At 41.1% G+C, this 25,034-nt stretch overlaps 1 protein-coding gene across 2 annotated transcripts; it reads left to right on the forward strand.

Annotated features, from left to right (window-relative positions):
• Positions 1 to 1,099: 1,099 nt before the first annotated feature.
• LOC122564469 (leukocyte elastase inhibitor A-like) lies at positions 1,100 to 24,783 on the forward strand. 2 transcript variants are annotated; one of them, XM_087978533.1, is made up of 7 exons: positions 1,100 to 1,210; positions 13,616 to 13,794; positions 14,553 to 14,690; positions 16,497 to 16,614; positions 20,596 to 20,738; positions 21,964 to 22,131; positions 24,272 to 24,783. In XM_087978533.1, the coding sequence occupies exons 2-7, from the start codon at positions 13,627 to 13,629 to the stop codon at positions 24,674 to 24,676; spliced, it is 1,140 nt and encodes a 379-aa protein (XP_087834659.1). In that variant the 5' UTR covers positions 1,100 to 1,210; positions 13,616 to 13,626; the 3' UTR covers positions 24,677 to 24,783. The 2 variants fall into 2 exon arrangements, with proteins under 2 accessions (XP_087834659.1, XP_087834660.1); XM_087978534.1 differs by lacking the exon at positions 1,100 to 1,210 and adding an exon at positions 12,783 to 12,893.
• The last annotated feature ends 251 nt before the right edge of the window (positions 24,784 to 25,034 follow it).

Consider the following 25,034-nt stretch of genomic DNA (forward strand, 5'->3'; position numbering starts at 1 on the left):
AGGATATCTGGTCAGCATGGACGAGTTGGACCGAGTGGTCTGTTTCTGTGCCTTGCATCTCTATGACTCTATGACCAGGTTATATTCCAACAAGTTTATTTGGAAGTACAAGCTTTCAGAGCACTGCTCCTTTGTCAGGTAGTATGTAGAGTAGGATCATAGGACACAGAATTTATGGTAAATGCTCATAGTGTCATACACTGATGCAATATATTGAACCAGATTGCTGTTAAGTCATTCATCTTTTAGAATGGTTTGCAGGTTTCGGTTCATTAGTATGTAAATCCCAGAACGTTTTTCAAGTCACAATCCCAAGATGACTTAAGTTTTTATTAAAAAAAGGTGACATCTCAGCTCTGACAATGCATTAAGGTTGTGAGGTTAGAGTATGTATTCCAATCTTAAGTCAGACTGGTTCTGTTTCCAAAGTAGGAATTTATAAAATGTCATATGGATTCTAAAAAATATTGACTCCCTACAGATTGTGTGGTTTTTGAATAGAGTATATCTGCAAATACAATTCTGCAAATTCAGCCCATAGACTTATATGTAAGTTTGCGTGCATGTGGATAGTGGAATCTTTATCCTGTGGTGAAAATGTCAAAAACTAGGGGCAGAGGTTGAAGGTAAGAGAGAGAGAGTTTAAGGAGATGCATGTGGTAAGTGTTTTACACAGGTGGTAGGTACCTGGAAGGTGCTGCCAGAGGTGGTGGTAGAAGCAGTAAGGATAGCAACGTTTGAGAGGCATCTAGAGAGAGACCTGAACAGGTGGGAAATAGAGGGATCTGGACCATGAGCAGGCAGATGGGATTAGTTTAGAATGGTATATTGGTCGGCACAGACATGATACACTGAAGGGCCTGTTCCTGTGCTGTGCTGTTCTCGGTTCTGTGTTCTCGGTTCATCCCTGGGCCAGTGCATTTCCACTGAGTACCTCACCGACCTGTATTCAGCAGGAGGTTTTGTTTCAGTTTCTGAGACTGTTCCGGAACATGGACACTTCGCAGAATCTCTGCAATTTGGCAACAACTTTCAAAACTACAGCACAAGTCATAATCGATTAATTCCTGTTTGTTGGGAAGAGGAGCGGTCGGAGTGCAGTCAATTCGAGGCTGTGGGTGTGGAAACGCTGGGATAAAACACCGCCCCAAAGGCGGGGGCACCGAGAAAGCAAGGAAGTAGGAGCTGCTGAAAGATCCCGGAGCATCAGGTAAAGGTATTTCTATCCCAGCCGGGTCGCCCGGTTACCCTACATCTCCCTGTCAGCGCTGCATTCATTTCATATCTGTACCGTGAAAGGCGCCAAGCAAAAGCAAACCTGAGGGTTGACAGTGTTGCGTGTTTACTTGCTGCAGATGTTTAATGCTGGAGTGTCCGAAAAATACGTCCATTCCACAGTGCAGCCACGTAAAAGTCATGATTTTTAAAAATGGGAGACTAGCTGTGAATCGCGAAGATACTATGGGACTTTTCTCCCCCGGATTACTGAAGGAGTTCAGAAAGGATCGCTGGGCGTCCAGCTTTCCTGGAAACAGGGTGATGAGTTGAAAATAAGTCAGTGAGTTCCCCATGAATGCAAGAAATCGTCAAGCTGATCAAAGCAAGCAGGAACTCTTATTTTACCTCAGCTTAATAGAAACGACGTGGATTTCCAAAGAGCTTTTTGTAGAAACTTAGAAAAGATTTACAAGGATGCTGCCAGGGTTGGTGCTACAGGGAGAGGCTGAATAGGGTGGGGCTGTTTTCCTTTGGGTGTGGGAGACTGAGGGATGATCTTACAGAGGTTTATAAAATGAGCAGTGTGGATCAGGTGCAAAGTCAAGGTCTTTTCCCCAGAGTAGGGGAGTCCAAAACTAGAGGGCATGGGTTCAAGGTGCCGGAGCACGATTTAAAAGGAACTTGAGGGGCATGTTTTTCACCTGAGGGTGGTGTGTGTATGGAATGTGCTGCCAGAGGTAGTGGTGAAGGCTGGTACAATTTAAAGGTATCTGGATGGGTTTATGAATATGAAGGGTTTAGAGGGATATGGGCCAAATGCTGGAAAGTGGGACAAGGTTAATTCTGTATATCTGGTCAGCATGGACTAGATGGATGGAAGGGTCTGTTTCTGTGCTGTACAGCCCAATGACTCTAGACAATAGGAGCAGGAATAGGCCATTCGGCCCTTTCAACCTGCTGCTCCAATCAATATGACCATGTTTGATGATCTAACTCAGTATCCTTTTCCTGCTTTGTTCTGTACCCTTTGATCCCTTTAGCCCTCAGAATGATGCCTAACTCCTTCTCGAAAACATTGCCTATTTAGGTCTCAACTGCTTTCTGTGGCAGAGAATTCCACAGGTTCACCACTCACTGGGTCTCAGTCCAAACTGGCCTGACCTGTATCCTTAGACTGTGATCCTGGTTGCAGACTCCCTGATCATCAGGAACATTACTCCTGCATCAACCCTGTTAGAAATTTATAGGTTTCTATGAGATTGCCCCTGCTGTTCAATCCTGATCTTGTGGGTTTAGAATGTGACAAAGCATGTTGCAGCCAAGGAACAGCTTTTGAAGTGAAGTGTTGTGATGTAGGAAACAAGGAAGCTGATTTGGTCACAGGAAGATCTCACAAACAGCAATATGTTAATAGTCACTAACCATGTGAAGACCTTGAAGAACTCCAATAGGCATCTTTAATCGATAGAGAGAAAGAATGTCTGTTTATATCACACTTTTGACAATCTTGAGCTGTCAAGCACTTTGTATGAGCCCATGATGAGCTTTGAAGTGTAGTCACTGTTATAATGTCAGATGTACCGAAGCGAATTTGTGCACAACAAAATCCCATAACCAGAAATGAAACGAATGACCAGACAACTTGCTTAAGTGACTAGATTCCCTACAGTGTGGAAACAGGCCCTTCGGCCCAACAAGTCCACACTGACTCTCTGAAGAGTAACCCACCCCCCTCTGACTAATGCACCTAACAACTATGGACAATTTAGCACCTGACCTGTGGGACTAAATGGAGTACCCAGAGAAAACCCAAGCAGACACTGGGAGAATGTGCAAACTCCACACAGACAGTCGCCCAAGGCTAGAATCGAACCTGGGATCCTGGCACTGTGAGGTAGCAGTGCTAACCAATGAGTCACTGTGCTGCTCCTGTTAGTGAGGAAAGGATATCGACCAGATAGGGTCTGTTTCCTTGCCGGAATCTTCAGTCCAACCAGTCTATACTGAACATAATCCCAAACTAAACTAGTCCCACCTGCCTGCTCCTGGTCCAAAGCCCTCCATACCTTTCCTATCCATGTACCTACCCAAATGTCTTTTAAATTGTGTCATTGTACCCACAACCAAGTTTATTCCACACGTGAACCACCCTCTGTGTAAAAGATTTGCTCCTCATGTCTTTTTTATATCTCTCTCCTGTCACCTTAAAAATGTCCCCCCTATTCTTGAAATCCCCCATCGTTGTGAAAAGGCAACTATCATTAACTCTACCTATACCTTTCATTATTTTATAACAACCTATCACATCTCAACCTCCTTTACTCCAGTAAAAATAGTCCCAGCCTATCCAACCTTTCTTTTAACTCAAATCCTCCATATCCAGCAACATCCTGGTAAATCTCTTCTGAATCCTTTCCAGCTTGATAATATCCATCCTATAACTGAGCAAACAGGACTGGACACAGTATTCCAGAAAAGGCCTCTGCAATGTTGTATACAATCTCAACATGAACTTTCTAACCCCTACACTCAAAGGACTGAGCAATGAAGGCAAGCATGACAAATGATTGATTTTTTTAACCATCCTGTCTGTATGTGATGCAAACTTCAAAGAATTATGTACCTGCATCCCTTGGTCCCTTTGTGCTACAACACTCCACAGGGCTCTACCAATAATAGTATAAGCCTTAGCCTTGTTTGTTTTATCAAGGTGCAACACCTCACATTTATGACCAGGAAGAAACGCCTACTCTAATTCAACTGGTAAAATTAGAAAGAGTAATAATATAGGGGAAAAACTACATAATACAAAAACAAAAGTAAGGGATAGGTATAAAATATATAATATGATATGATGACATCCAGATGAAGATAGATGCAGCCTCTGGTTAACAACTCACCCACTCCGGGAAGTGTTGCCTTCATTCAGATTTTTTGTTTCAAATAGGGGATAAGCAAAAATGGCACTCGCAGAATGCACAAGGGTGCACAGTGAGATGAATTATCCACATTAAACTCATTAAAAGCAGACACACAGAATGGGTGGTGCTTGACCGTAGTTAGCTTCAGAAACCAGTCAGCAGAGAGCTCAGAGGGACAAAGAGACTCAGCGGTAGCTGAGTCATCATTTTCTACCTGTTACACCCCTCTGCTCCACAAGGGGGAGGTGTCTAACACTGAGGACATTAGCTCTGCTCCCAGCATAAAATGACTGCAGGGCAGTTGTCAGGCTCGGTGACTGACATCTCAGCCCAGAGAGAAAACAGCAGCAGCACTGGCTGATAGTCCCAGTTTATTACAGTAACTGGGCAGTTAGAGGAGAAGCATAGGAGGTCAGGCAGCATCCGAGGAGCAGGGGAATTAACGTTTTGGGCGTAAGCCCTTCATCAGGAAATGTCCGAAACATCAAATCCCCAACTCCACAGATGCTGCCTGACCTGCTGTGCTTTTCCAGCACCACACTCTTGGCTCTGATCTCCATGTGCAGTCCTCACTTTCTGCTAGTTATCTGAAAGTTCTACGCAGAAGCAAAATTGCGGACTGGCCACATTCTGCAAAAGCTGGTGGGAAAATCTTGAGAAACACACCAGAGAAAATGAAACAAAGTAAAATTCATACACACTTTTATACAAATAGCATGAAATGCATTTTTTAGAAAAAATCTGGGATGCTTTTCAGAGGGTCTGTGTGGAACTGTTGGACTAACTGGCCTCCTTTTGGACTGTAGGAATTCTTTTCACAAAATGAAGAGAGTTTAGGATAGATATTTTAAAATATATTTTTATTAAAAAGAAAATATAATTCAAACCAATATTAAAAAAAACAAAACCGTTAATTATATAAATAAATGCTAACTTATAAGTAAGCTATAAAAGAAAATCTGAACAATAATAATTATGATAACAACCATAACACAGCTCAGCAAAACAAAGCAATAGCCCTCGATCATCAAACGCATAAGTTTATACATATTCATATGTTCGTAGTTCCTTCCCCCTGGATACCAAACCCATTACTTAGAATTGCCATGGCTATGTAAAGGCCCTTGTTAGTATGGCAGACAAATCTGTACCCAGGAAGTCCAAAAAGGGCCACCATGTCTTACGGAAATTCTCAGTTTTATGGTGCACCATACTCGTCAGAACGTCCAAGGGGAAGTGCTTCATGACTAGCTTATGCCAGTTCACCACCCCGGGGGATTTTCCAACACCCACGCTAATAGAATGTTCTTTCTAACACAAAAAGTGAGAATACTGAAAAGCCTTTTTTTTGTTTGTGCATCTGATGAAAGAGAATTAACAAAGCCAAGAAGAAGAGATACCAGGTTCAACTTCATCTCCGTCCCCAAGGCCTTCTCTATTTCGCCTACCACAGCACTCAGTATGCCCGCAGTCTGTGGCAGGACCAAAGACATTGAGTCAGTGTGCCCACACTCACTTTACATTTAGGACACATTGAAGATGCTCCCACTTTAAATTTAGTGAAGCGGTCTGGGGCCAGATGGATACTGATGAATCTTCAATTGCAAGGTGTGGGTCCTTTTGCAAATTGAGATCCTTCTAGCATTTTCCCAGATCACCTCCCATCTTTCAGAAAAGATCTCAACGTCCAACTTCCTCTTCCACATCCTACGAAGCTATTCGGTCTCGTCCGAGGGATCCTCTCCCGATAGAAGATAAGCATTGCTAACAGATAATGTACCCTCAGCACTCAACAACCTCTTCTCCATGTTGGACCTATAAGGATCAGTTAGAAGTGTGGTCTCTTTTTGTATGAAGTTTATAATTTGAAAGGAGCAAAAGAGATCCCTACTGGGCAATTCATATTTCCGAGCCAACTGATCAAAATACATCAGTATGTCCCCTTCGAATGAATCACCCAGACAAAATACGCCCCTAGCTGCCCATAGTTTAAACCCAGAGTCCATCATCCTTCGCTAAAAACCCAGCATACCAACTATGGGTGTCAAAAATGATGGGTTTTGGTAATATTGCCCTCACCCTGATGCATTGCCCTCCACACCTTGACAGTACTGATGACTAATGGGCTGTGGCAATATTCCTTAAATGTTCTCGTTTTGTCTAAGAACAGCAGGCTAACAAGGGGGCATCTTCCCTGAGATGTTTCGATGTCCAAACAAAGTAAGTAAGGGTCCCCTTGGGCCCAATCATTCATGTAAGATAGCGTCGAGCTTGTATGATAGTTGTTGGTATCTGGGAGGCCCACTCCTCGCAGTCTATAAAGTAACTGCAATATAGTCAATTTAATTAGGGGCTGCTTTCGATATCAGACAAAAGAATTAATTCAGCTATTCAGTCTTCTAAGTATTCGTTCAGTGAAAAACAGAGGAAGCATTCACATAGGATACAACAGACGGGGCAGAATGTTCGTTTTAATGAGGGCTATCCAACATAACCAAGAGTTCGGAAGCACCTCCCATCTACAAAGGTCCTTCTTGATTCTGTCGAATAAATGGACAGAATTGGTTTTAAATACCCATTCAAAATGGGGAGTAATAAATATGCCTAAGTAGAGAAAGCCCCCTTGCGACTATCTAAAGGGGAACAGAGATCTGCCAACAGGATCAGGCACTCTCTGGAGACCAGCCATGGGCATGGCTTCTGACTTTGCAAAATTGATCTTATAATCCAAGAAGCCACTAAACAAGTTGATGCATTGTATCAGGTATGGCACTGAAACTGTTGGATTTGCTAAGAAGACAAGGACATCATCCGTACACAGTGCGATCTTATGTGACTTCGTCTCCACTTCTGGAGCAGTTATATTGGGATCCCTGCGTATTGCCTCTGCCAGCGGTTCAATCGCTAATGTGAAAAGCAATGTAACAAGGGACAGCCCTGTCAACTACCCCTACAAATATTAAAATTGCTTGACTGTGCACCATTGGTGAGGACTGTGGCAAGAGGATCACTACACAAATTCTCCAACCACCTGATGAAGGTCTCTCCCAGGCCAAACTGCTTCAAAATATGAAAAAGATTTGGCCACTCGACCCGGTCAAATGCCATTTCCACATCTAAGGAGATCACCAATCCATGTATCGATAGCTGTTGACATACTTGGATCGTGTCAAGTAATCTCCTGACATTATCCGTCGATCTGCGACCTTTTAGGAATCTTGTCTGGTCCTCCTCAATGATGGAGGGCAGTACAGTTTCTGGCCTTAATGCCAAAGTCTTGGATAGAATTTTGAAGTCAACGTTCAGGAGTGAAATGGGTGTATAGGAAGCACAACCCTCCGGGGCCTTCCCTTTTTTAAGAATGAGAGAGATGGTGGGAGGAGGCTATGACTATGTGGGTCATTAAATGTACTAAGCATCGGCCCTGACAATATACTTATAAATTCCTCATAGAACTCACTGGGGAGTCCGTCAGGACCCAGCGCTTTGCCATTCTGGAGCTGCGTCACAGCCTCCTGCACCTTTTGCTCTGACGACGGGGCATTGAGGAGAGACTTTTGTTCGGGGTTACTATTGAAAGGCCCAAATTCTTCAAAAAGGACTCCATCCTAACCCGCCCACTCTCGGCTTTCAGAATGATATAATTCAGAGTAAAATTTCCAGAATGCTGCATTAATCCTTTTAGAATCATAGGTCAAAATTTCCAGTGTCCTCTTTGATCGAGGTAATGGCTTGGGGCGGGCACTCCTTTGCCTAGCAAGGTATGCAAGATACTTGCCCGGCTTATCCCCATACTCAAACAGCCTTTGACTTGCAAATGTAAGCTCCCTCTTGGCTGTCTGTGTGAGCATAGAGTTCAGCCTGGACCGGAGCGCCGTGATCCTCTGCAGTTTAATCAGAGAGGACCTGTCCATGTATGCCTTTTCAGCTGTTTTTAGATGCGTCTCAAGCAAGTGTTGCTGCTCACACGTCTGTCGCTTCTTATTGGTTGAATATGAGATAGTCATCCCCCTAGCATAGGCTTTAGCTGTTTCCCAAAGAATGGATGGGCGACTGGCCGAGCTTGAATTAATACCGAAGAAAGTCCTGAACTCAGTAGAAAAAAATTCGATAAACTTGCTATCCTTAAGGATGAAGGGGTCCAGTCACCTGTGCCTTGAGCCGACCACTGTATTCTTACACATAACCATTAAATATACTGGGGCATAATTGCAAATAATGGTATTGTCTCTTGTACATGACGTCACCGGGCCCAGGTGTGTTGCAGGGGTCAGAAAAAGATCAGTCTTGGTATGGCATTTATGTGGAAGGAGAAATTGAGGTCTGCAGATGCTGGAGATCAGAGCTGAAAATGTGTTGCTGGTAAAGCACAGCAGGTCAGGCAGCATCCAAGGAACAGGAGAATCGACGTTTCGGGCATAAGCCCTTCATGAGGAATGAGGAAAGTGTGTTCAGCAGGCTAAGATAAAAGGTAGGGAGGAGGGACTTGGGGGAGGGGCGTTGGAAATGTGATAGGTGGAAAGAGGTCAAGGTGAGGGTGATCGGTTAGAGTGGGGTGGGGGCGGAGAGGTCAGGAAGAAGATTGTATGGCATTTATGTGGTGAGAAGAATGTGAAGTCCCTGCTAGTAGGGTGAAGGTGCCCCCAGACATCGATCAACCCTAATTCAGCACACAGTTCCCTTAATTGTTTAGATCGCAAAGAAGATGCCGGCGTACCTTTGGGCAATCTGTCTGCTGTAGGGTCTATGAAACAATTGAAATCCCCTCCTACAATATGTTGAGACGCAAGGTTAACCAGTCTAGAAAGTACGGCTGTGAAGAATTTAAGGGGGTGGGTCAAGGGACAGTAAAAATTTCAGATCCCCTATTCTTACCCATGTACTAAAGCTTTAAGGATAACAAATCTCCCGTGTGTGTCTTTAATGCACTCTAATAACTTAAATGGGAGATTCTTTCTAGCTAAAATGGCCACCCCTCTTCTACTCTTATTGAAAGATGAAAAATAAACCTGGTCATACCCATTCTGTTGAACTTCAAATGCTCTGCATCATCCAGGTGTATTTCTTGTAATAAGGCAACATCCACCCTCTCCCTTTTGAGGCTGGAAAGTATCTTTTTACTCTTGACAGGTGAGTGACTTCCCTTAATATCCCAGGTGCACCCCTTAAAAACATCCTTAACCATAACCTTCCACGGCACCATCTAGTCTCCAGAGAGGAAGAACCCAAACTACAGATCACTATTTTTAATGCAAAAGAATCCACAAAACTCCAAAATTACACAGACTAAAGTAACTACATTCAACAGATCAATAAAACGTATAAAAACTATATACAGCAAAAACAGAAAAACAAAAAAATCGCCAAAGGGACTGATTGGAGGAATGTACCCCCCAATTCAAAGGGGGTACCTACACGTCCTACAACCTTACTAACTATCCCAACTGGCCTCTCAATTCCTACCAGCTAGGGTCGCGCCACACACACCGACCACCCAGTAGAGAAAGTAAAACACCAAGAGCATGTTAGTACTATAGACAAGTAAACTAAAAATAAATATGTCACCCATCCCTTAACATAACTTAGAAATTGAAAATAAATACTCTATCCATCCTGGACATCATTTCATGCAACTTATTACTAGAAAGGAGACTTCACCAAGTCCTTTTTTAAAGAAGAGCAAACCTGAACAATTCTGTCCTCTACACCAATTCGTCCGTTCGACTTAAGTCAACGTGTCCACAAAGGTCTTTGCTTTCTCCGAGTCAAACAAATCTATGGATGCATTATGATTGATCTGAAGCACCGCTGGATATCTTTAAAAAAAATACTGGATCCCAAGCTCTCTCAATCTCCTCTTGATGCCATCGTAGGACTTCTTTTTCCAGACCACTGCTGCTGAGAAGTCTTGAAAAACCATGACCCTGGAGCCACCACATACCAACACCTTCCAGTCTCTCCTCAGGCTCTAGAGGCTTCCACAACCCTTTGCTTGCCTTTATAATGTTGGAATCTCACCAAGACGGGACATCGGCGCTGATCTGCACCTGGTTTTCGTGCCGCAATCCAATGAGCTCTTTCAATTGTTATCCTTCCCTTCTCAACCTCCAAACCAGGGAACTCCGGGAACTACTTATTGAAGAACTCCCCCGGCCGCTCACCTTCCGTCCCCTCCGGTTTGCCGACAATGCTCAGGTTCTTTCTTCTGCCCCTGTTTTCAAGATCGTCTACCAGATCCAACAGACCTTGGACCTGTGTTTCCAGGGCTTCAATCCAGTTCTTGGAGGAGTCAGTCTCTGCCTGTACCCCTGCAGTCCAGCACTCGAGCTCATTGGTCCTTTTCCCCAAGTCTTGCAGCATAGCAGATACAGGAGCCAGCTTCTCTTCATTTTTTTTTGGATCTGCCACCCCAGGACCTTGCGGGATATATCCAGCTCCTCAACCAGGGTCTGGTGAGTAAGCAAGCCTGCTGCTTCAGAGGGCCGGGCCGTGTACCCAGCCCCAGTCGAGCTTCCTCCTTTCTTCGGCATTCTGCAGCTGCAAGGGCAAGGGTAAGTAAGGTTTTTCAGGTTTCCTTTGTGTTTTGACACACAGTAAAGTGTTCTGGATAGGTTCTGCCTCTGTTGAGTCGGTATTGCAGCATGGAGCCCAGCAAACGTAATCCTACCAGGACGCTGCCATCTAGGATCCCCCCAGGATTGATACTTTAAGGCAGTGATGCATTTATGAGGGAGTGGTTGGACATTGGCCAGACACTGACCAGAAGGTGGTCAGTGGAGGGGCTCATGTTCAAAAAAGGGGATAAGATAGACAGGAGATTAAATCTCTGTTCATACTGCAGAAGTATATTTGAGAATCTCTCCATAAGCTGATGAAAAATACACAATAGAAAAGAAATGATCATGTTTTACTATGCTCACCCGCTTGGTGGAAGCAACATCTCCAATGCAGACCAGTCTGCAATATGGTCTCGTTTACCTGGACTCCAAAACACATTTGAAAAAATTTCTCATATAAACTTTGAAGTTGAATTCAGTACTCTGGGAATTCAGAATAAATTGTTAAAATTAATTCTAATCAAATTGAAGGTAGGAAGCGACACTGTATAAATATTCTTGCTAATGTTGATTGTGATTTGTGCAAATCCTGTGCAACTGTAACCTTGTATGCCTCACTGTGTTTAAGCACCCTAGCATCTATATGTACTTGTTTGCTATGATCTGCCTCTACTGCTCGCACACAGAGCTTTTCATTGGGTATGGGTACATATAACTACAATAAATTAAATCAAATATTTGTACAACCTGGAGAAATCACACCTATGTGCTGCTCTGGTCTCCATGTTTCAAAGGATTTGGAAGCCCTTTGTTTCTACATTTCCTAAAGTTACAGGAGTGGTACCACCACAGAAGTTGCAACTATCAGGAAGGACTATTACCTAGAAATGAAAGGCTAGAAAAGTTACAGAAGAGAGTTATTTCAAATTCTGAAGGTTTTTGGTATGTTTCCACTTGTAAGGGTGTTCAAAACCAGGTTGTAAATGAGAAATAATAGTTAAGGCAACAGTCCTTTACTCAGTGATGAGAATATAAAACATGTGTCCTCATGGAATGGTCATGGAAAAGAGAACAGATGCATTTACAGGGAAGCTAGGTGAGGAAGAAGGGAAGAGAAAGCTGCGTTGATAGGGCAGGGGGAAGTAAGATGGGAGGTAACTTGTGTGGAGCTTGCATGAGCCTAATAGGGTTTCTGTCCTTTACAATCCTCTGCAAACATAAGTGTGAGAAAGTGAGGACTGCAGATGATGGAGATCAGAGTCAAGAACTGTGGTCCTGATGAAGAGCTTATGCTCGAAAGGTCGACTCTCCTGCTCATCGGATGCTGCCTAACCGACTGTTCTTTTCCAGCACCACACTTTTTAACTATCAAACATAAGTCTCTTATGAATGCTATAGAAATCGATAAAAGCAAGGGAACTAGTAAGTGAGTGATCAACGGTAAGTATAAATTTCCAGGTGAAGTAGTGCATGGGAAAACTCAAGTTGCATTTAAGATTTCAAACCTGTATGAGAAACTATAGGATATTCATGAAAGATTGAACAGATAAGGATCAACTGATTTTATTCATCTGGAACTATCTGGTTATTTGTCAATGTATCTCGTCATTTGCTCAAGGAACAATATTTGAAGGTAGTGATGGAAACTCATTGAAACTAATAGTTGATGATCAAGTGTTTACATCTCATTTTGTAAATTTGTTTCCCTATGAAATCAAGAGGAATGGTGGACACAAGTTTTATGAACAGGATGACATGTAGCAACATGGGACTACAGATAGCCTAGAATATCAGTGTGTGCTTCTGCACGTATTCTTGCAACACCTTCTGTTTCAAGATAATGCACAAGTAAGCTCACCAGCCAAAAGCAGAATTCCAGTCTTTTTCACTGGCTTCTTTTACTAGCTGTTCAGAAGAGACAAGTGTTGAAACATGAATAACAGTGGCTGACCATTGACTGAAGTGTTGATAATGTTGGACAATGGAACACAATATAAGAATGAGTCGTCTTGTGTGATATTGCATGCTCAATAGTGTGTTTTATGCCCACAGGTTAATAAACTACTGAAAGAAGTTAAAATCAACGGCCTAAAGTCAAAAGATAAGACATGACCTGATTGTTCAGCCCCTCAGCCTGTTACACTACTCCATCACCTTTTTGCTCCAATGCCTTATTAATTTTCCTAACTTTGATTGGGTAATCTTTCTGCATTGTTTTACGGAGTAGATGAATCTAGTTAAAATGACCATAGTAACCATGTGGTCTGTAGTAGAAGAGTAAACGGTAGACAAAAGCTCACATGCGTGCATTTAACCTTCCACAATTTAATGATTAATGCCAGTTTAGGATTCAAGATGCTGGAGAAAAATGTATCCAAACATTATTGTATGGAAAGATATCTTCTGTTTTAAAGTAGGTTATTAGAAAAAAATTGTATTTCTTTCATGATAGTAACATTGTATTTAATGCCTTTAACATTAATTTTTAACAGCACATATAGTGATATTTCTGACTGCTATCTCCGAGAAGGTGCATTTGGGCCTCACTTTTTTATTTCACAATTATTTCCAAATATTATTATCTGCTTCAAGTAAAGTTAAGCTATTTACTTTAGCTGACTGGAAAGTACAATGTTGATTTAAAAGCTGGTTTTTCATTATGAATGCATTGAAGATAGATATTTTTGCCTCCAGCATTGACCAATTAACCAAGGTTACCTCAGCAACTTCATCTTAGTCATACAAAGAATAAAAGCCTGTACGCAGTTTTATAGCAAGGTTGTAAACATTTCACTGCAAACGGCCAGCTTGCGATTTCTTAGAAGTCACTTCCTTCCTCAGTTTCAAACTTAATAAATTGTAAACCTTCTTGAACGTGTCATACTAAATATTTGTAATTTATATTTACTTTCTTTGCAGTGTAAAACACCATGGAGGAGCTAAGCAAAGCAAATTGCCTTTTCACTCTTGACCTATTCAGAAAGCTGATTGAAAGCAATCAAGATGGCAACATCTTTTTTTCTCCATTCAGCATCTCTGTTGCATTGGCCATGGTTCACCTTGGAGCAAAGAATAACACGGCATCTCAGATGGCAAAAGTATGTATGAAATGAATTTATGTTCTTACTTTCAATAAATTCAGTAGTTTAGAGCAGGAAGTGATGAGCTGAGCCTCCAGGGTGTGAGGGTTAATGCTTAGTTGATGCTGTTAGCTGATCTATGTGGATGGGAGTATGTACTGGAATTCCTGCTTCATTACTCGATGAGCTCTACTGCTTTGAATGTGTGGACGTTGCCTGAGATCAGGATTGTTTCTTAAATGACTTGACCCTTGCTTGAATAAATGACTGTCAAATGGTCTCTCACCTTAGACCGGTGGAATGGCTTCTTTAGGTATTACTGGAGGGTGATCAACAAGTGCAGAATAGTATTACAGCACAGAATATTTGCCTGCAGGAAAAGTGTGAAGGAAACCAGCAGGAACCAAAATGGCGGAAAGAGATTGTATGACCATAAGATATAGGAGCAGACGTAGGCCATTCAGTCCATAGCGTCTGCTCTGACATTTAATGGGATCATGGCTGATCTGATAATCCTAAACTCCATTTCCCTTACTCATTCTCATAACCTGAGATTGCCTCACTGATTTAAAAATCTGTCTATCTCAACATTGAATATTCTTAACAACCCTACCTGTACACCCTCCGCAGTAAAGAGTTCCAAAGATACCTGCTGAGACAATAAATTCCTCCTCATCCCTGTTCTAATTCGACTTAAAAATAGGTGATAATAACTCGTAGCTTCTTCCTCAATTCACTGTATGATGTTTATTTTTCTGCATTTATTCTGATAACAGACTCTTCATTTTGATCAAGTTCAAAACGTCCATTCTAGATTCCAGGAAATGCAATCGGAGATTAACCGAGCTGATGCTGCATATCTGTTGAAAGTGGCCAATCGACTATATGGAGAGAAGACCTATAGCTTCCTAGACGTAAGTTGTGAGTTGGTCACCAGTTTCCACATTCTTCCAGTTCACTAGGACTAGGCTAGAAAACTCATGCTAGTTGTGCTGCATGTGGATTCTTACAACGATTCTTTCAAAGACAGAGTTCCAGCTATCTGCCAAGCAACATTCACACCATACAAGTGCCAAGTAATTTCCATCTTGAAGAAGTGAAAATCTAACCATCTCATTTGGCATTCAATGACATTAAATTATGACCCCAGCTGATGTTAATACTGAACAAGTCAGATCCTAAAATGAAACCAGGCTTGATAGGTAATAAGTTTAAATTTTTTGTAGGTTTGGTTAGTCATTGAACACATCTTCTTGAGGCTACCAATGTATTTTAACATAAGAACACAATGTTACTACACAAAAGAAGTAAAAACAAACAATGCTTTATAAAATTGTTTAGGAAACACAACATAAGCAGCAAAATAACGTTTCAGTCTTCCTTCCAGAGGTATCCTTTTCAGATAGGCATCCAAGAGAATTATCACTCACATCTCATTGCTTACATTTCTTTCCTTGTCTGACTTTTTCCTAATTCTCCTTCTGGGTCCGTTTTATAATTTCTTTCCAATTCTGATGGCCTAAACCTATTTTCAGTTCAGACAACTCGAACACTTCCATACAAAATCTCATGGCTTGGAGACTTCACAAACCCAACAGACATTTCAGGTGCTTAGATGAAACTGTTCCTTCCTGAACTGAATGCCTGGTTATTTTCCTAGGATGAAGCTGAAAGCTGTTTCTGAATTGAATGCAAAAACAGCAGAGACCCCTGGATTGTTTTCACTGTCTATCTGAATATTTACATTTGATAGGGTAGTTGACTGAATCTTGTGCTTTATTTAGAAATGATGTTCATAAGCCTTGCTTCCAAACAATGTTTTACTTTCTTTTAAGGTAAAATCTCATTTGCTTCCACAAAACTGAAAACAAAACCTATTTGCCTCTATTTTAACAATCCAGTCTCCCAAAAATTATAATCTACACCTTTTATCAAAATTACAATTGTTGAATCTATGAGACTCAACACATTGGTATTACTATTGACCAGAAACAGAACTGGACCAACCATAAGAATACGGTGGCTATAAGGGTGGGTCAGAGGCTCAGAATTCTGAGGCTAGTAAATCACTTGCAATCTCCATAATGCTTGTCCGTTGTCTACAAAGCATTAATCAGAGGTGTAGTGGAATCGCCTCCACTTGCCTGATTGAGTGTAGCTCCCACAACCTCTCATAAACCTAACGCAACCCAGGAGAAAATGTCCCACTCGTTGGTATGCCATCTTTTAACATTCATTCCCTTCACCACTGCCACTCGGCAACAGCAGTGTGTACTGTCTACAAGATGCATTGCAGGAATTCACCAATGTTTCTTTGACAGCACCTTCCAAACCTATGACTTTGATTATCTAGGAGGACAATGACAACAGACACATGAGAACACCACCAATCTGTAAGTAACCCACCAAGTCACAAACAATCCTAATTTAAAACTATTTTGCTGTTCCTTCACTGCCATTTGATCAAAATTCTGGCACTGCCTTCTCTACACACCACTGACACCTTCTCGAGGGCATTTGAGGATGAGCCATAAATGCTGACCTATCCAGCAAAGCCACTTCCCAGCATCAAACATTCTTCAAATCTATTTTAATGTTGCTGTGCAGACAATACACCAATGTTTAGCAATCCTGGTGGTCAACTATTTGATCAGTATTAAATCAGATCTTCAAATCTTCCAAAATGTGTAGAATTCTGTTTTCCATTATGTATTGTGCAGGAATTCTTTACATCCTCCATGAAATTCTATGGAGCAAAGATGTCTGCAGTTGATTTCCGAACTGCTGCAAATGAAATTAGGCAGGAAATCAATAAGTGGGTGGAAGCAGAGACTGCAAGTAAGTTGTTCTCCTCATTCGGTCATTTACAATTTGAGGTTAAAGCGAGCACTGAAAAATTTAAAATCCAGAGAAATGTGGATGTTGGAATTTGAAGAAATAAATTTAAAGAAGTTTTATTGAGAGCATAAAGTAGATGCTGTGAACTTGTCACCTCTCCTGACATTCTCCAGTCATTTCTGTTTTTGTTTGAGATTTCCAATATCTGCAGTTCTTTTATTTTCTGCTTATTAAATTAACACCTTTGGACCTGAGCCAGGTTACCTTGATTTAAGGTCTGAGTGGAAGCAGTTGGCTTGTTGTCTGGAATCTGACTTTTTTTTTGTGATGAATGAATATGCTCGAAATGCTGCATTCAAATCCAGGATATGGTCTCTCGTTATTCAAGCGCCTTTTCAGTTTGAGAGGAAGATGCTTGAACTGGACATAACAGTATGACAATTGAGTAACAGTAACTGCAAAGACAGAGTTGCTGACCAGAGTTGTTGGGACCAGCCCAACAGGGAAGATAGTGGAGCAGCATTGGCAGGGGTTTCTGTGGGCAATTTGGGAGGCACAGCTGAAATTTATTCCATGGAGGAAGAAACGGACTAAAGGGAAGATGAGGCTACTATGGCCAACAAGGGAAGTCAAAGACAGCATAAAAGCAAAAGAAAAAAAGTATGCAATGTAGTGAAGATTAATGGGAGGCCAGAGAATTGTGAATCTTTTAAAAAAGCATCAGATCACAAATAAAGCAGTAAGGGGGGTGGGGGGGAAGATGAAATATAAGGATGAACAAGCTCAAAGATGTACTACAAAAGGTTTATATTAGACGTATAAGTAGTATTGGGAGGTGGGGAGGGAGGAGTGTAGACATTGGACCACTAGAAAATGAGGCTGGACAAGAAGGTATTAAGTCAATTAAATGAGAGAGCCAGTACACATGATCTATTTTGATTTCCAGAATGCTGTTGATTAAGTGTGTGTAGGAGGCTGCTAAATAGGCTGCTAACAGTATTAGGGGTACAGTACGGGCATGGAAAGACGATTGGCTGACTGGCAGAAAGCAGAGAGTGAGAATAAAGGGATTTTTTTTTCAGGATAGCAGCTGGTGACTTGTGGAATTTTGCAGAGGTCTGTGTTCGGATTCATATCTATTCATGTTATAACTAACAATCTGGATAAAAGAATTGAGGGTATTTGCTGATGACGAAGATCGGTGGAAGGACAGGTAGTGTTGAGGCTTTAGAAGGCAAATGCGATATGCACAGTCATTTTGAGAGGGCAAGAATACAAGTATGGATATACTTTTCAGGCTGTAAAAGACGTGGTCAGACCATAGATGCAGGGCCTAAAACTGCTCACAAATTTGCAAATAAGGAAGGATGTGCTGCTATTGGAGGGGTTCCAGAGGATGTTTACAAGATTGATCCCAGGGATGAAGGACTTGTCATATGAGGAATGTTTGAGGACTCTGGATCGATATGGATAGAGTTTACAAGGATGAGTAAACTTACAGAATACTGAGAAGCCGGTATAGAAAGGACATGGAGAAGATGTTTCCACAAAAACCAGAGACAACCTGGTGAGGGCACAGCCTCAGAGCGAAGGGACAGCCCTTCACAACCCAAGGGTGGTGAATCTGGAACCCATTGCCACAGAGGGCTGTGGGAGCCAATTTAGTGAGTTCATTTCAGACAGACATAGATAGGTTCTTTAGTGAGGAGATCAAAGGTTATATCAAAAGGCAGGAGAATGGGATTAACTACCTTTTGCTCTTGTGGTGCAATATTAGTGTTCCAACCTCGCAACGAGAAAGTCTGGAATCAAATCCTCCCTGCTTCAGAGTATGTCCTAGCACAGCCTAATAGGTTAATTTTTTTTTAAAAAAGTCAAAGTGTTAGAGCAAGTTAATAAGGGTTTCTCTGACGAGCCATTGAATTGAATAATTAAATGTTCTCTATACTGGTAAGTTTATATATTGGCTTTACCTGAAATCTGGAGCAGTTCTGACTGGCACACAAATGTTTCTGTGTATCCTGTGCTACCTGAATGTCAATCTTGTGTGCGATGTGCTGTTTACCACAGAAGACTCAAGGTAATTCGAATCTGCCCACATTCACCTAAATCAGCTGGAAGCCTCTGCAGGAGGAATGATCTTATAATGGGGCATTGGTGAACTTTTAGTGAGAAGGTTTGTAGAGATCTGGATGTAAATTCTGTCTAATTTCACACTACACCCGAACTTGGTTGATCTTTTATGTTGACTGCACAATATCACGATACAAACTAACATCACTGTCCACAATCTTTTGCTAGATTGCAACGTTTCTGAGAAGGCATTAGTTGTGAATGAGCTCCACTTACATTGCTATAATCTGAAGCACAACAAGACAGTCATTTGTTTGATAGTTTACATTATGTAATTCTTTTATTGATTTCTCCTCACTGAGCTTGATAATTTCCATGACTGCATGATCTTAAATATTTGTGACTGATATCCAGGAGTTTACATTTGATGGCTTCAAGCTTTAATTTTCATTACTTTGGAGGGACTTGACAAAGAAACATGCCATACGTTTTGTACTTTCCCTAGAATCTCCCATTATCTTAACTCTGTTTTTGCATTTTAATCGCAAAAAAACAAAATGCACAGAGCCTCAATGTAACAAAATAAAACTGGGTACAATGGAACTTTCAGAAAACAGATGAACTTTCTGCAGACTAGAGAAATCAGATTATGATTGATACTTGAACTTCTTTCAGTTACAATCACCAAGGACAATTTGAGGGCCATTTGGGATCAGTTCCTGTTAGAGAGGAATGAGTACCATTTTACATTAAATATTAGCTAAGCACTGTGAATGGTGAAGGTTTGAAATAAACACAAAGTGCTGGAGAAACTTAGCAGGTCTGACAACTTCTGTGGAGAGAAAGTCAACATGAATATTTTGGATATGACTCGCCTTGGAATCTAAGAAAACAGTGTCATGACCTAACTTGGAAGAATGCTGATAAGACATACCAAACTCAAACACTGTCTCTGGTCTCTCTAAAGATGCTGTAAGACCTACTGAGTTTCTGCATCATTTGTTTTCATACCTTTCTCACACTTCTAAGTCTGACTGCTGCTCTGAGTTAGCAAATTTCTACTTCTGAGAAATAAAACGAAAGTCTCCCAGAAATGTAAACTTTGCCACTAATTTGATAGCACAACATGTTCCTCTGTTTTCATCCAAATCTACCAAAGCTTTGGTACTTGATTAGGAGGTTCTATACTGGGAAGGTTCATCTGGCACTTATTATGACCAGAAAAGGGTACAAAGTTTGACATGACCAGGATAGCAATACCACTTGCAGCTGTGTCGAGGAAATTGAGATCATGAATATTCAATCCAGTCACTTTCAGAGTCATTGATGCTGCATCTAAAACCAATGAAGTGACATCATGTAAGGGACCACACCCTTTTTGGACTGTAAAATGAAATGGAAACACAAATGCTATGGAGCTGAGATACCAGGAGAGTTTTGCAACATGGGAATATTAAGTGATGTCTATTTTTAGCTGTGTAAGGAAATATTGCTTTTGAAAACAGTGAGGGGAATATTTTGATACCAAGAGTCTTTGAGTGAAGGAAAGACTGAGTTATGACATTCCTTGGATTGGTCAAGCCACAGTTTGTTGGAGATCAATTCGGGGAATTGTGGGGTTTGATTTCCATCTGCTATCCCAATGAGCTGTAACTTCCTGTAAGCTAGCAGAAGAAGGCCTTCAAAATAGTTTGGTTAATTAATATTTTGTGGGAAAGATCCTGATTTTCATGTTTGAGTGCTAATATTTTCAAAAATATAATCAAAAGCTTTGGGAACTATTAATTTAATTCTGTTTCTCTCCTGAACTATTTAAATCACAAAAACAAATTACAAATGGCAGAAACTGTTCCCTTTTGTTTTGCCTTCTTCCAGTGTGCTGATTTTGCTGAATTTTATTCCATTTAGATAAAATCAAAGACTTGCTGGCTGAGGGCTCAGTGGACGGTGATACTAGACTCGTGTTGGTGAATGCTATCTACTTCAAAGGAACCTGGGCTGAGACCTTTGATGAACAAGACACAAGGGAAATGCCATTCAAACTGAATAAGGTACTCCGGACCAAGTTTTGGCACTGCATCAGGTCATTTGTTTTCTTCGGAGTCAAGGTAGTCAGCCAGATTTTCTTTGAGCTGGGATGATGCAGAGACCTCTTAAAAACACCAGGATTTATACACACACACTGTGGGACGTAGGTAGTTATAGCAGGCCAGAAACATTGTTGAATGATGGATAAAATCTTCAACTGTCATGTTCTGATGTTATGTAAATTCCCAGACATATGAAAAAGAATGAAACAAGGCTATTGCTGCCAGAATTTTAAAGCAAACCGTTATTTCCAGATTGCATTGATTTGACAGGTCTTTTGCTGTAACTTAGGAAAAACACAACTACTTGTTCTCATTTGACAGGCTTCATTGCTGTAATTTCCTAAGGGCTTATATTATAGCTGAGCCCATTATGAAAGTTTGGTTGAATTTAAAATGACTCAAGTGTGCTTATCTCAGCAGAGGGTTTGAGTTCACATTTTGATTAATATTTTGAAGAGGGCTACTGCAGTACTAAAGACTTCTGATGTATAAGAACACTGAAATTTGTTTGTTCAACAACAGATTAACAGACTGAATGGATTTGAAAACTTTGGGTTTCACGAGTAGTAATTTATTTTTACTTTGTGTGCCAAGTATGGATGAGTGGAGTGGCACAATGGCAAGGAGTCTTGCTGAACAGCAGACTCACGTGTGACTTGTAGAAGTGCTGAGACACCTGCCAGTGCTGGGCCAGGCCGACATGTCACATCTGAGTGATGTGGGTCGAGTGGGTGTGGAGTTGGGTCACCTGTTCACATGCGAAACAATCTTGTTATACAGGAAAAAACATTGATTAAAAACTTTGTATTTTGGAACTATTTGGATTTTGAAATTTGGGATAAAGGATTGTGTACCTGTATTAAAATAGCTTGTCCTTGAACAAGCCTCCACTCCTCAAGGCTCCAAGCTCAAAACAACATTTCTTAGAAATAACCCTGAATGTCCGTCCCTTCTGAACATGAGAAAAAGTACAAATGATTTAAGTTATGCATTACTATGAATTAGAATATGTGTATTACATATTCTTATATAGAAATACTCTTTTTATGAGTTACTGTTTTCCCTGTATTTGTCCTCATTTTCACAATTCTATTATTTTTCAATTGTTCTCATTATCGTTTCCTTCAACACAATTTTTTTAAACTTTAGTTGCAAAATAATAAAGTGCTTTGATTACTTTCCATAGAATGAAACTAAGCCAGTGAAAATGATGTACCAAATGAAGGAGTTCTTTATCTCACATGTTCAAGAATTTAAACTCCAAGTACTCGAGCTACCATATGTTGGTAATGACTTGAGCATGATCATCTTGTTGCCAGATGACATCATGGATGATTCTACAGGCCTGAAACAGGTACTCCATCTTTTCTTCATTTCAAGTTAACATAGACACTAAGAGCAGGGTCAGCCATTTAACCTTCAAGATTAGAGTGGTACTGGAAAAGCACAGCAGGTCAGGCAGCATCTGAGGAGCAGGAAAATTGACATTTCAGGCAAAAGCCTCTCATTCCTGATGAAGGAATTTTGCCCGAAACATCGATTTTCCTGCTCCTCTGATGCTGCCTGACCTGCTGTGCTTTTCCAGCACCACTCTGATCTTGACTCTGATCTCCAGCATCCACAGTCCTCACTTTCACCCATTCGACCCTTCAAGCGGCACGGTGGCACAGTGGTTAGCACTGCTGCCTCACAGCGCCTGAGACCCGGGTTCAATTCCCGCCTCAGGCGACTGACTGTGTGGAGTTTGCACGTTCTCCCCGTGTCTGCGTGGGTTTCCTCCGGGTGCTCCGGTTTCCTCCCACAGTCCAAAGATGTGCAGAGTCAGGTGAATTGGCCATGGTAAATTGCCCGTAGTTTTAGGTAAGGGGTAAATGTAGGGGTATGGGTGGGTTTCGCTTCGGCGGGTAGGTGTGGACTTGTTGGGCTGAAGGGCCTGTTTCCACACTGTAATGTAATCTAATGTAATCTAAAAGCCTACTCTGCCATTCAGTACTGCCATGGCTATTCCCCTATCTAAATGCTGTATTCCCACTTCTTTCCCTTTTACCCCTTGATGCCTTTAACACCTTAAGACTTGTCTCTTGATTTTTGGGTGAGATACAGATGGTCAGGTGCACAATGTAAAATGCGTTCACAAGATACCATGATTGTGAGAGACAGGCTGGATGGTCCAGAGGGTCTCTTCCTATCCATCATTCTTGCACTTGTAGAATTCAGAAAGTAGATGGAGAGATAGCCAAAAGAAATAGAAAATGTTAGGATGGACATTGTAGGCAAATGCTACTAAGTGGCAGACCTGATCAGGAAATCTAATAAAGAAATTTGTTTGACCATTGGAGAGTAAAAAAGGTTGGAAAAGGAAGTTGATGTCTGGATGTAAACACAGAAGGTTCAAAGGTCCCACACTGTGGGGAATCTATTCTAATCTAATTTAAGAAGTTGCTGTTGACAAAGTGTAATTAGTGTTGGGTGACCACAACCAGTTCATTTTGCATGTCAAGAATGCCAAAAGTCACACAGAATGCTTCATGAGGTTACCATGTTGCTTTCCCCACCATTCTGTAATATCAATGTTATCTCTGTGGTGGGAACGACTCCTCCACTCATTTCCTGTAGCCAGTGTTCACATGTTATCCTAAACTTCAAGTCAAAACTGATTGGAAACAATACGGGATTTAAGGAGGGTATGATAGACAAGAGATGTAGGTACAATACCTGCCTGATCTTCCTCTTCTGTTCTAAAGAGGACACTATTATACATGTATACCATTATACACGAATATGTTCTGAATTTTAAAAAGAAATATAAACAGTAAAGGGAGTGATGGGAATGTTGCATCCTAATTAGATGTAATTAGCTCAAATGAAAAATGGTCTGTTTGGTTTATGTGCTCATTGATAAACCCCTGCTGAGCATTGAAATGTTCATTATGATTCACCAAAAAACATTGAAATACTTTACCTGCACAATACATCTTTATGTATTTAGAATGGGTTCCTATGTATTTAGAATGGGCTCCTGGGTTTGATTCCAGCCTCAGTTGGCTGTCTGTGTGGAGTTTGTGCATTCTCCCTGTGTCCAAAGATGTGCAGGTTAGGTGGATTAGCCATGTTAAATTGCCCATAGTATCCAGGGATGTGCAGGCTCAGTTGATTAGCCATAGGGAACGCATGATTATAGAGTAGGAGGGTGGTTTGGGTGGGATGGCCTGCTTTCACACCTTAGCAATTTTATGTTCTCTGCTACAGCCTAACAATTTAATACTAGCCTCGACACTTGTGAGGAATGTAATGTTTCTTCCTAATAGTTAGCTGTAATAAATGGCTGTTGGAATCTTTAGTGCCACATTATTCATTCCCAGTTATTTATATTACAGGAGATAACTTAAGCATTGCCACGTCAGGTGGAAGCAAACTCTCAGCAACGAGTTATTTTTTACCTGAGCTTTTCTTGCTTTGTGACTAACTTGTATTTCTTTGCTTTGTTGTGTCAGCTGGAGCAGGAACTTACATTAGAAAAACTACAAGAATGGACACATCCAAACCATATGAGAAAGCTGGACGTTCATGTTCGTCTGCCCAAATTTAAACTGGAAGGTGACTATGAGCTGAACTCACCCCTGTCCAGTTTAGGCATGGGGGATGTTTTTGATAGTACGAGGGCCAATCTATCTGGAATGTCTGCAACTCGTGACTTGTATGTCTCCAAAGTTGCACACAAGTCTTTTGTGGAAGTGAATGAGGAGGGAACTGAAGCAGCAGCAGCTACAGCAGTGATGGTTGTATTATGTGCACGGATGGATGAAGAGTTTTTCACTGCTGATCATCCCTTCCTCTTTTTCATCAGGCACAACAAAACAAAGAGTATTCTGTTCTTTGGCAGGTACTCTTCTCCCTGAACAGCTCCCTAAGTAACACTACACAATAAAACCTGAAAGCAAAATATGGAAAATACATTGGTATTAAATGCAAAAGAATAATATTAAAGGCGATTACATTAAATGACCATATTTTACTTGGTAACTCTTCAGTATGCCAAAAAGATTGTATTTATATCTTTTAAGAAAAACTCAATTAAAACGTTTCAGTGAATTGAAAGAAAAATAAGATTTCCAGCACTGTAAAGAAAATCTTCTGGAAGTACTGAGCAAGCCTGGCAGCATCTGCAGAAAGAGAAATAAGTAACATATTATGGGGGATAGACCTTCTAATTAGAGTGATTTCTTCTCCCAGAATCCTACCTAAGGACTTGTCAGC

This window comes from Chiloscyllium plagiosum, unplaced genomic scaffold, assembly GCF_037043375.1.
Source record: "Chiloscyllium plagiosum isolate Xiang-an unplaced genomic scaffold, Cpla_swu_hap1 HiC_scaffold_34, whole genome shotgun sequence".
Taxonomy (NCBI): Eukaryota; Metazoa; Chordata; class Chondrichthyes; order Orectolobiformes; family Hemiscylliidae; genus Chiloscyllium; species Chiloscyllium plagiosum.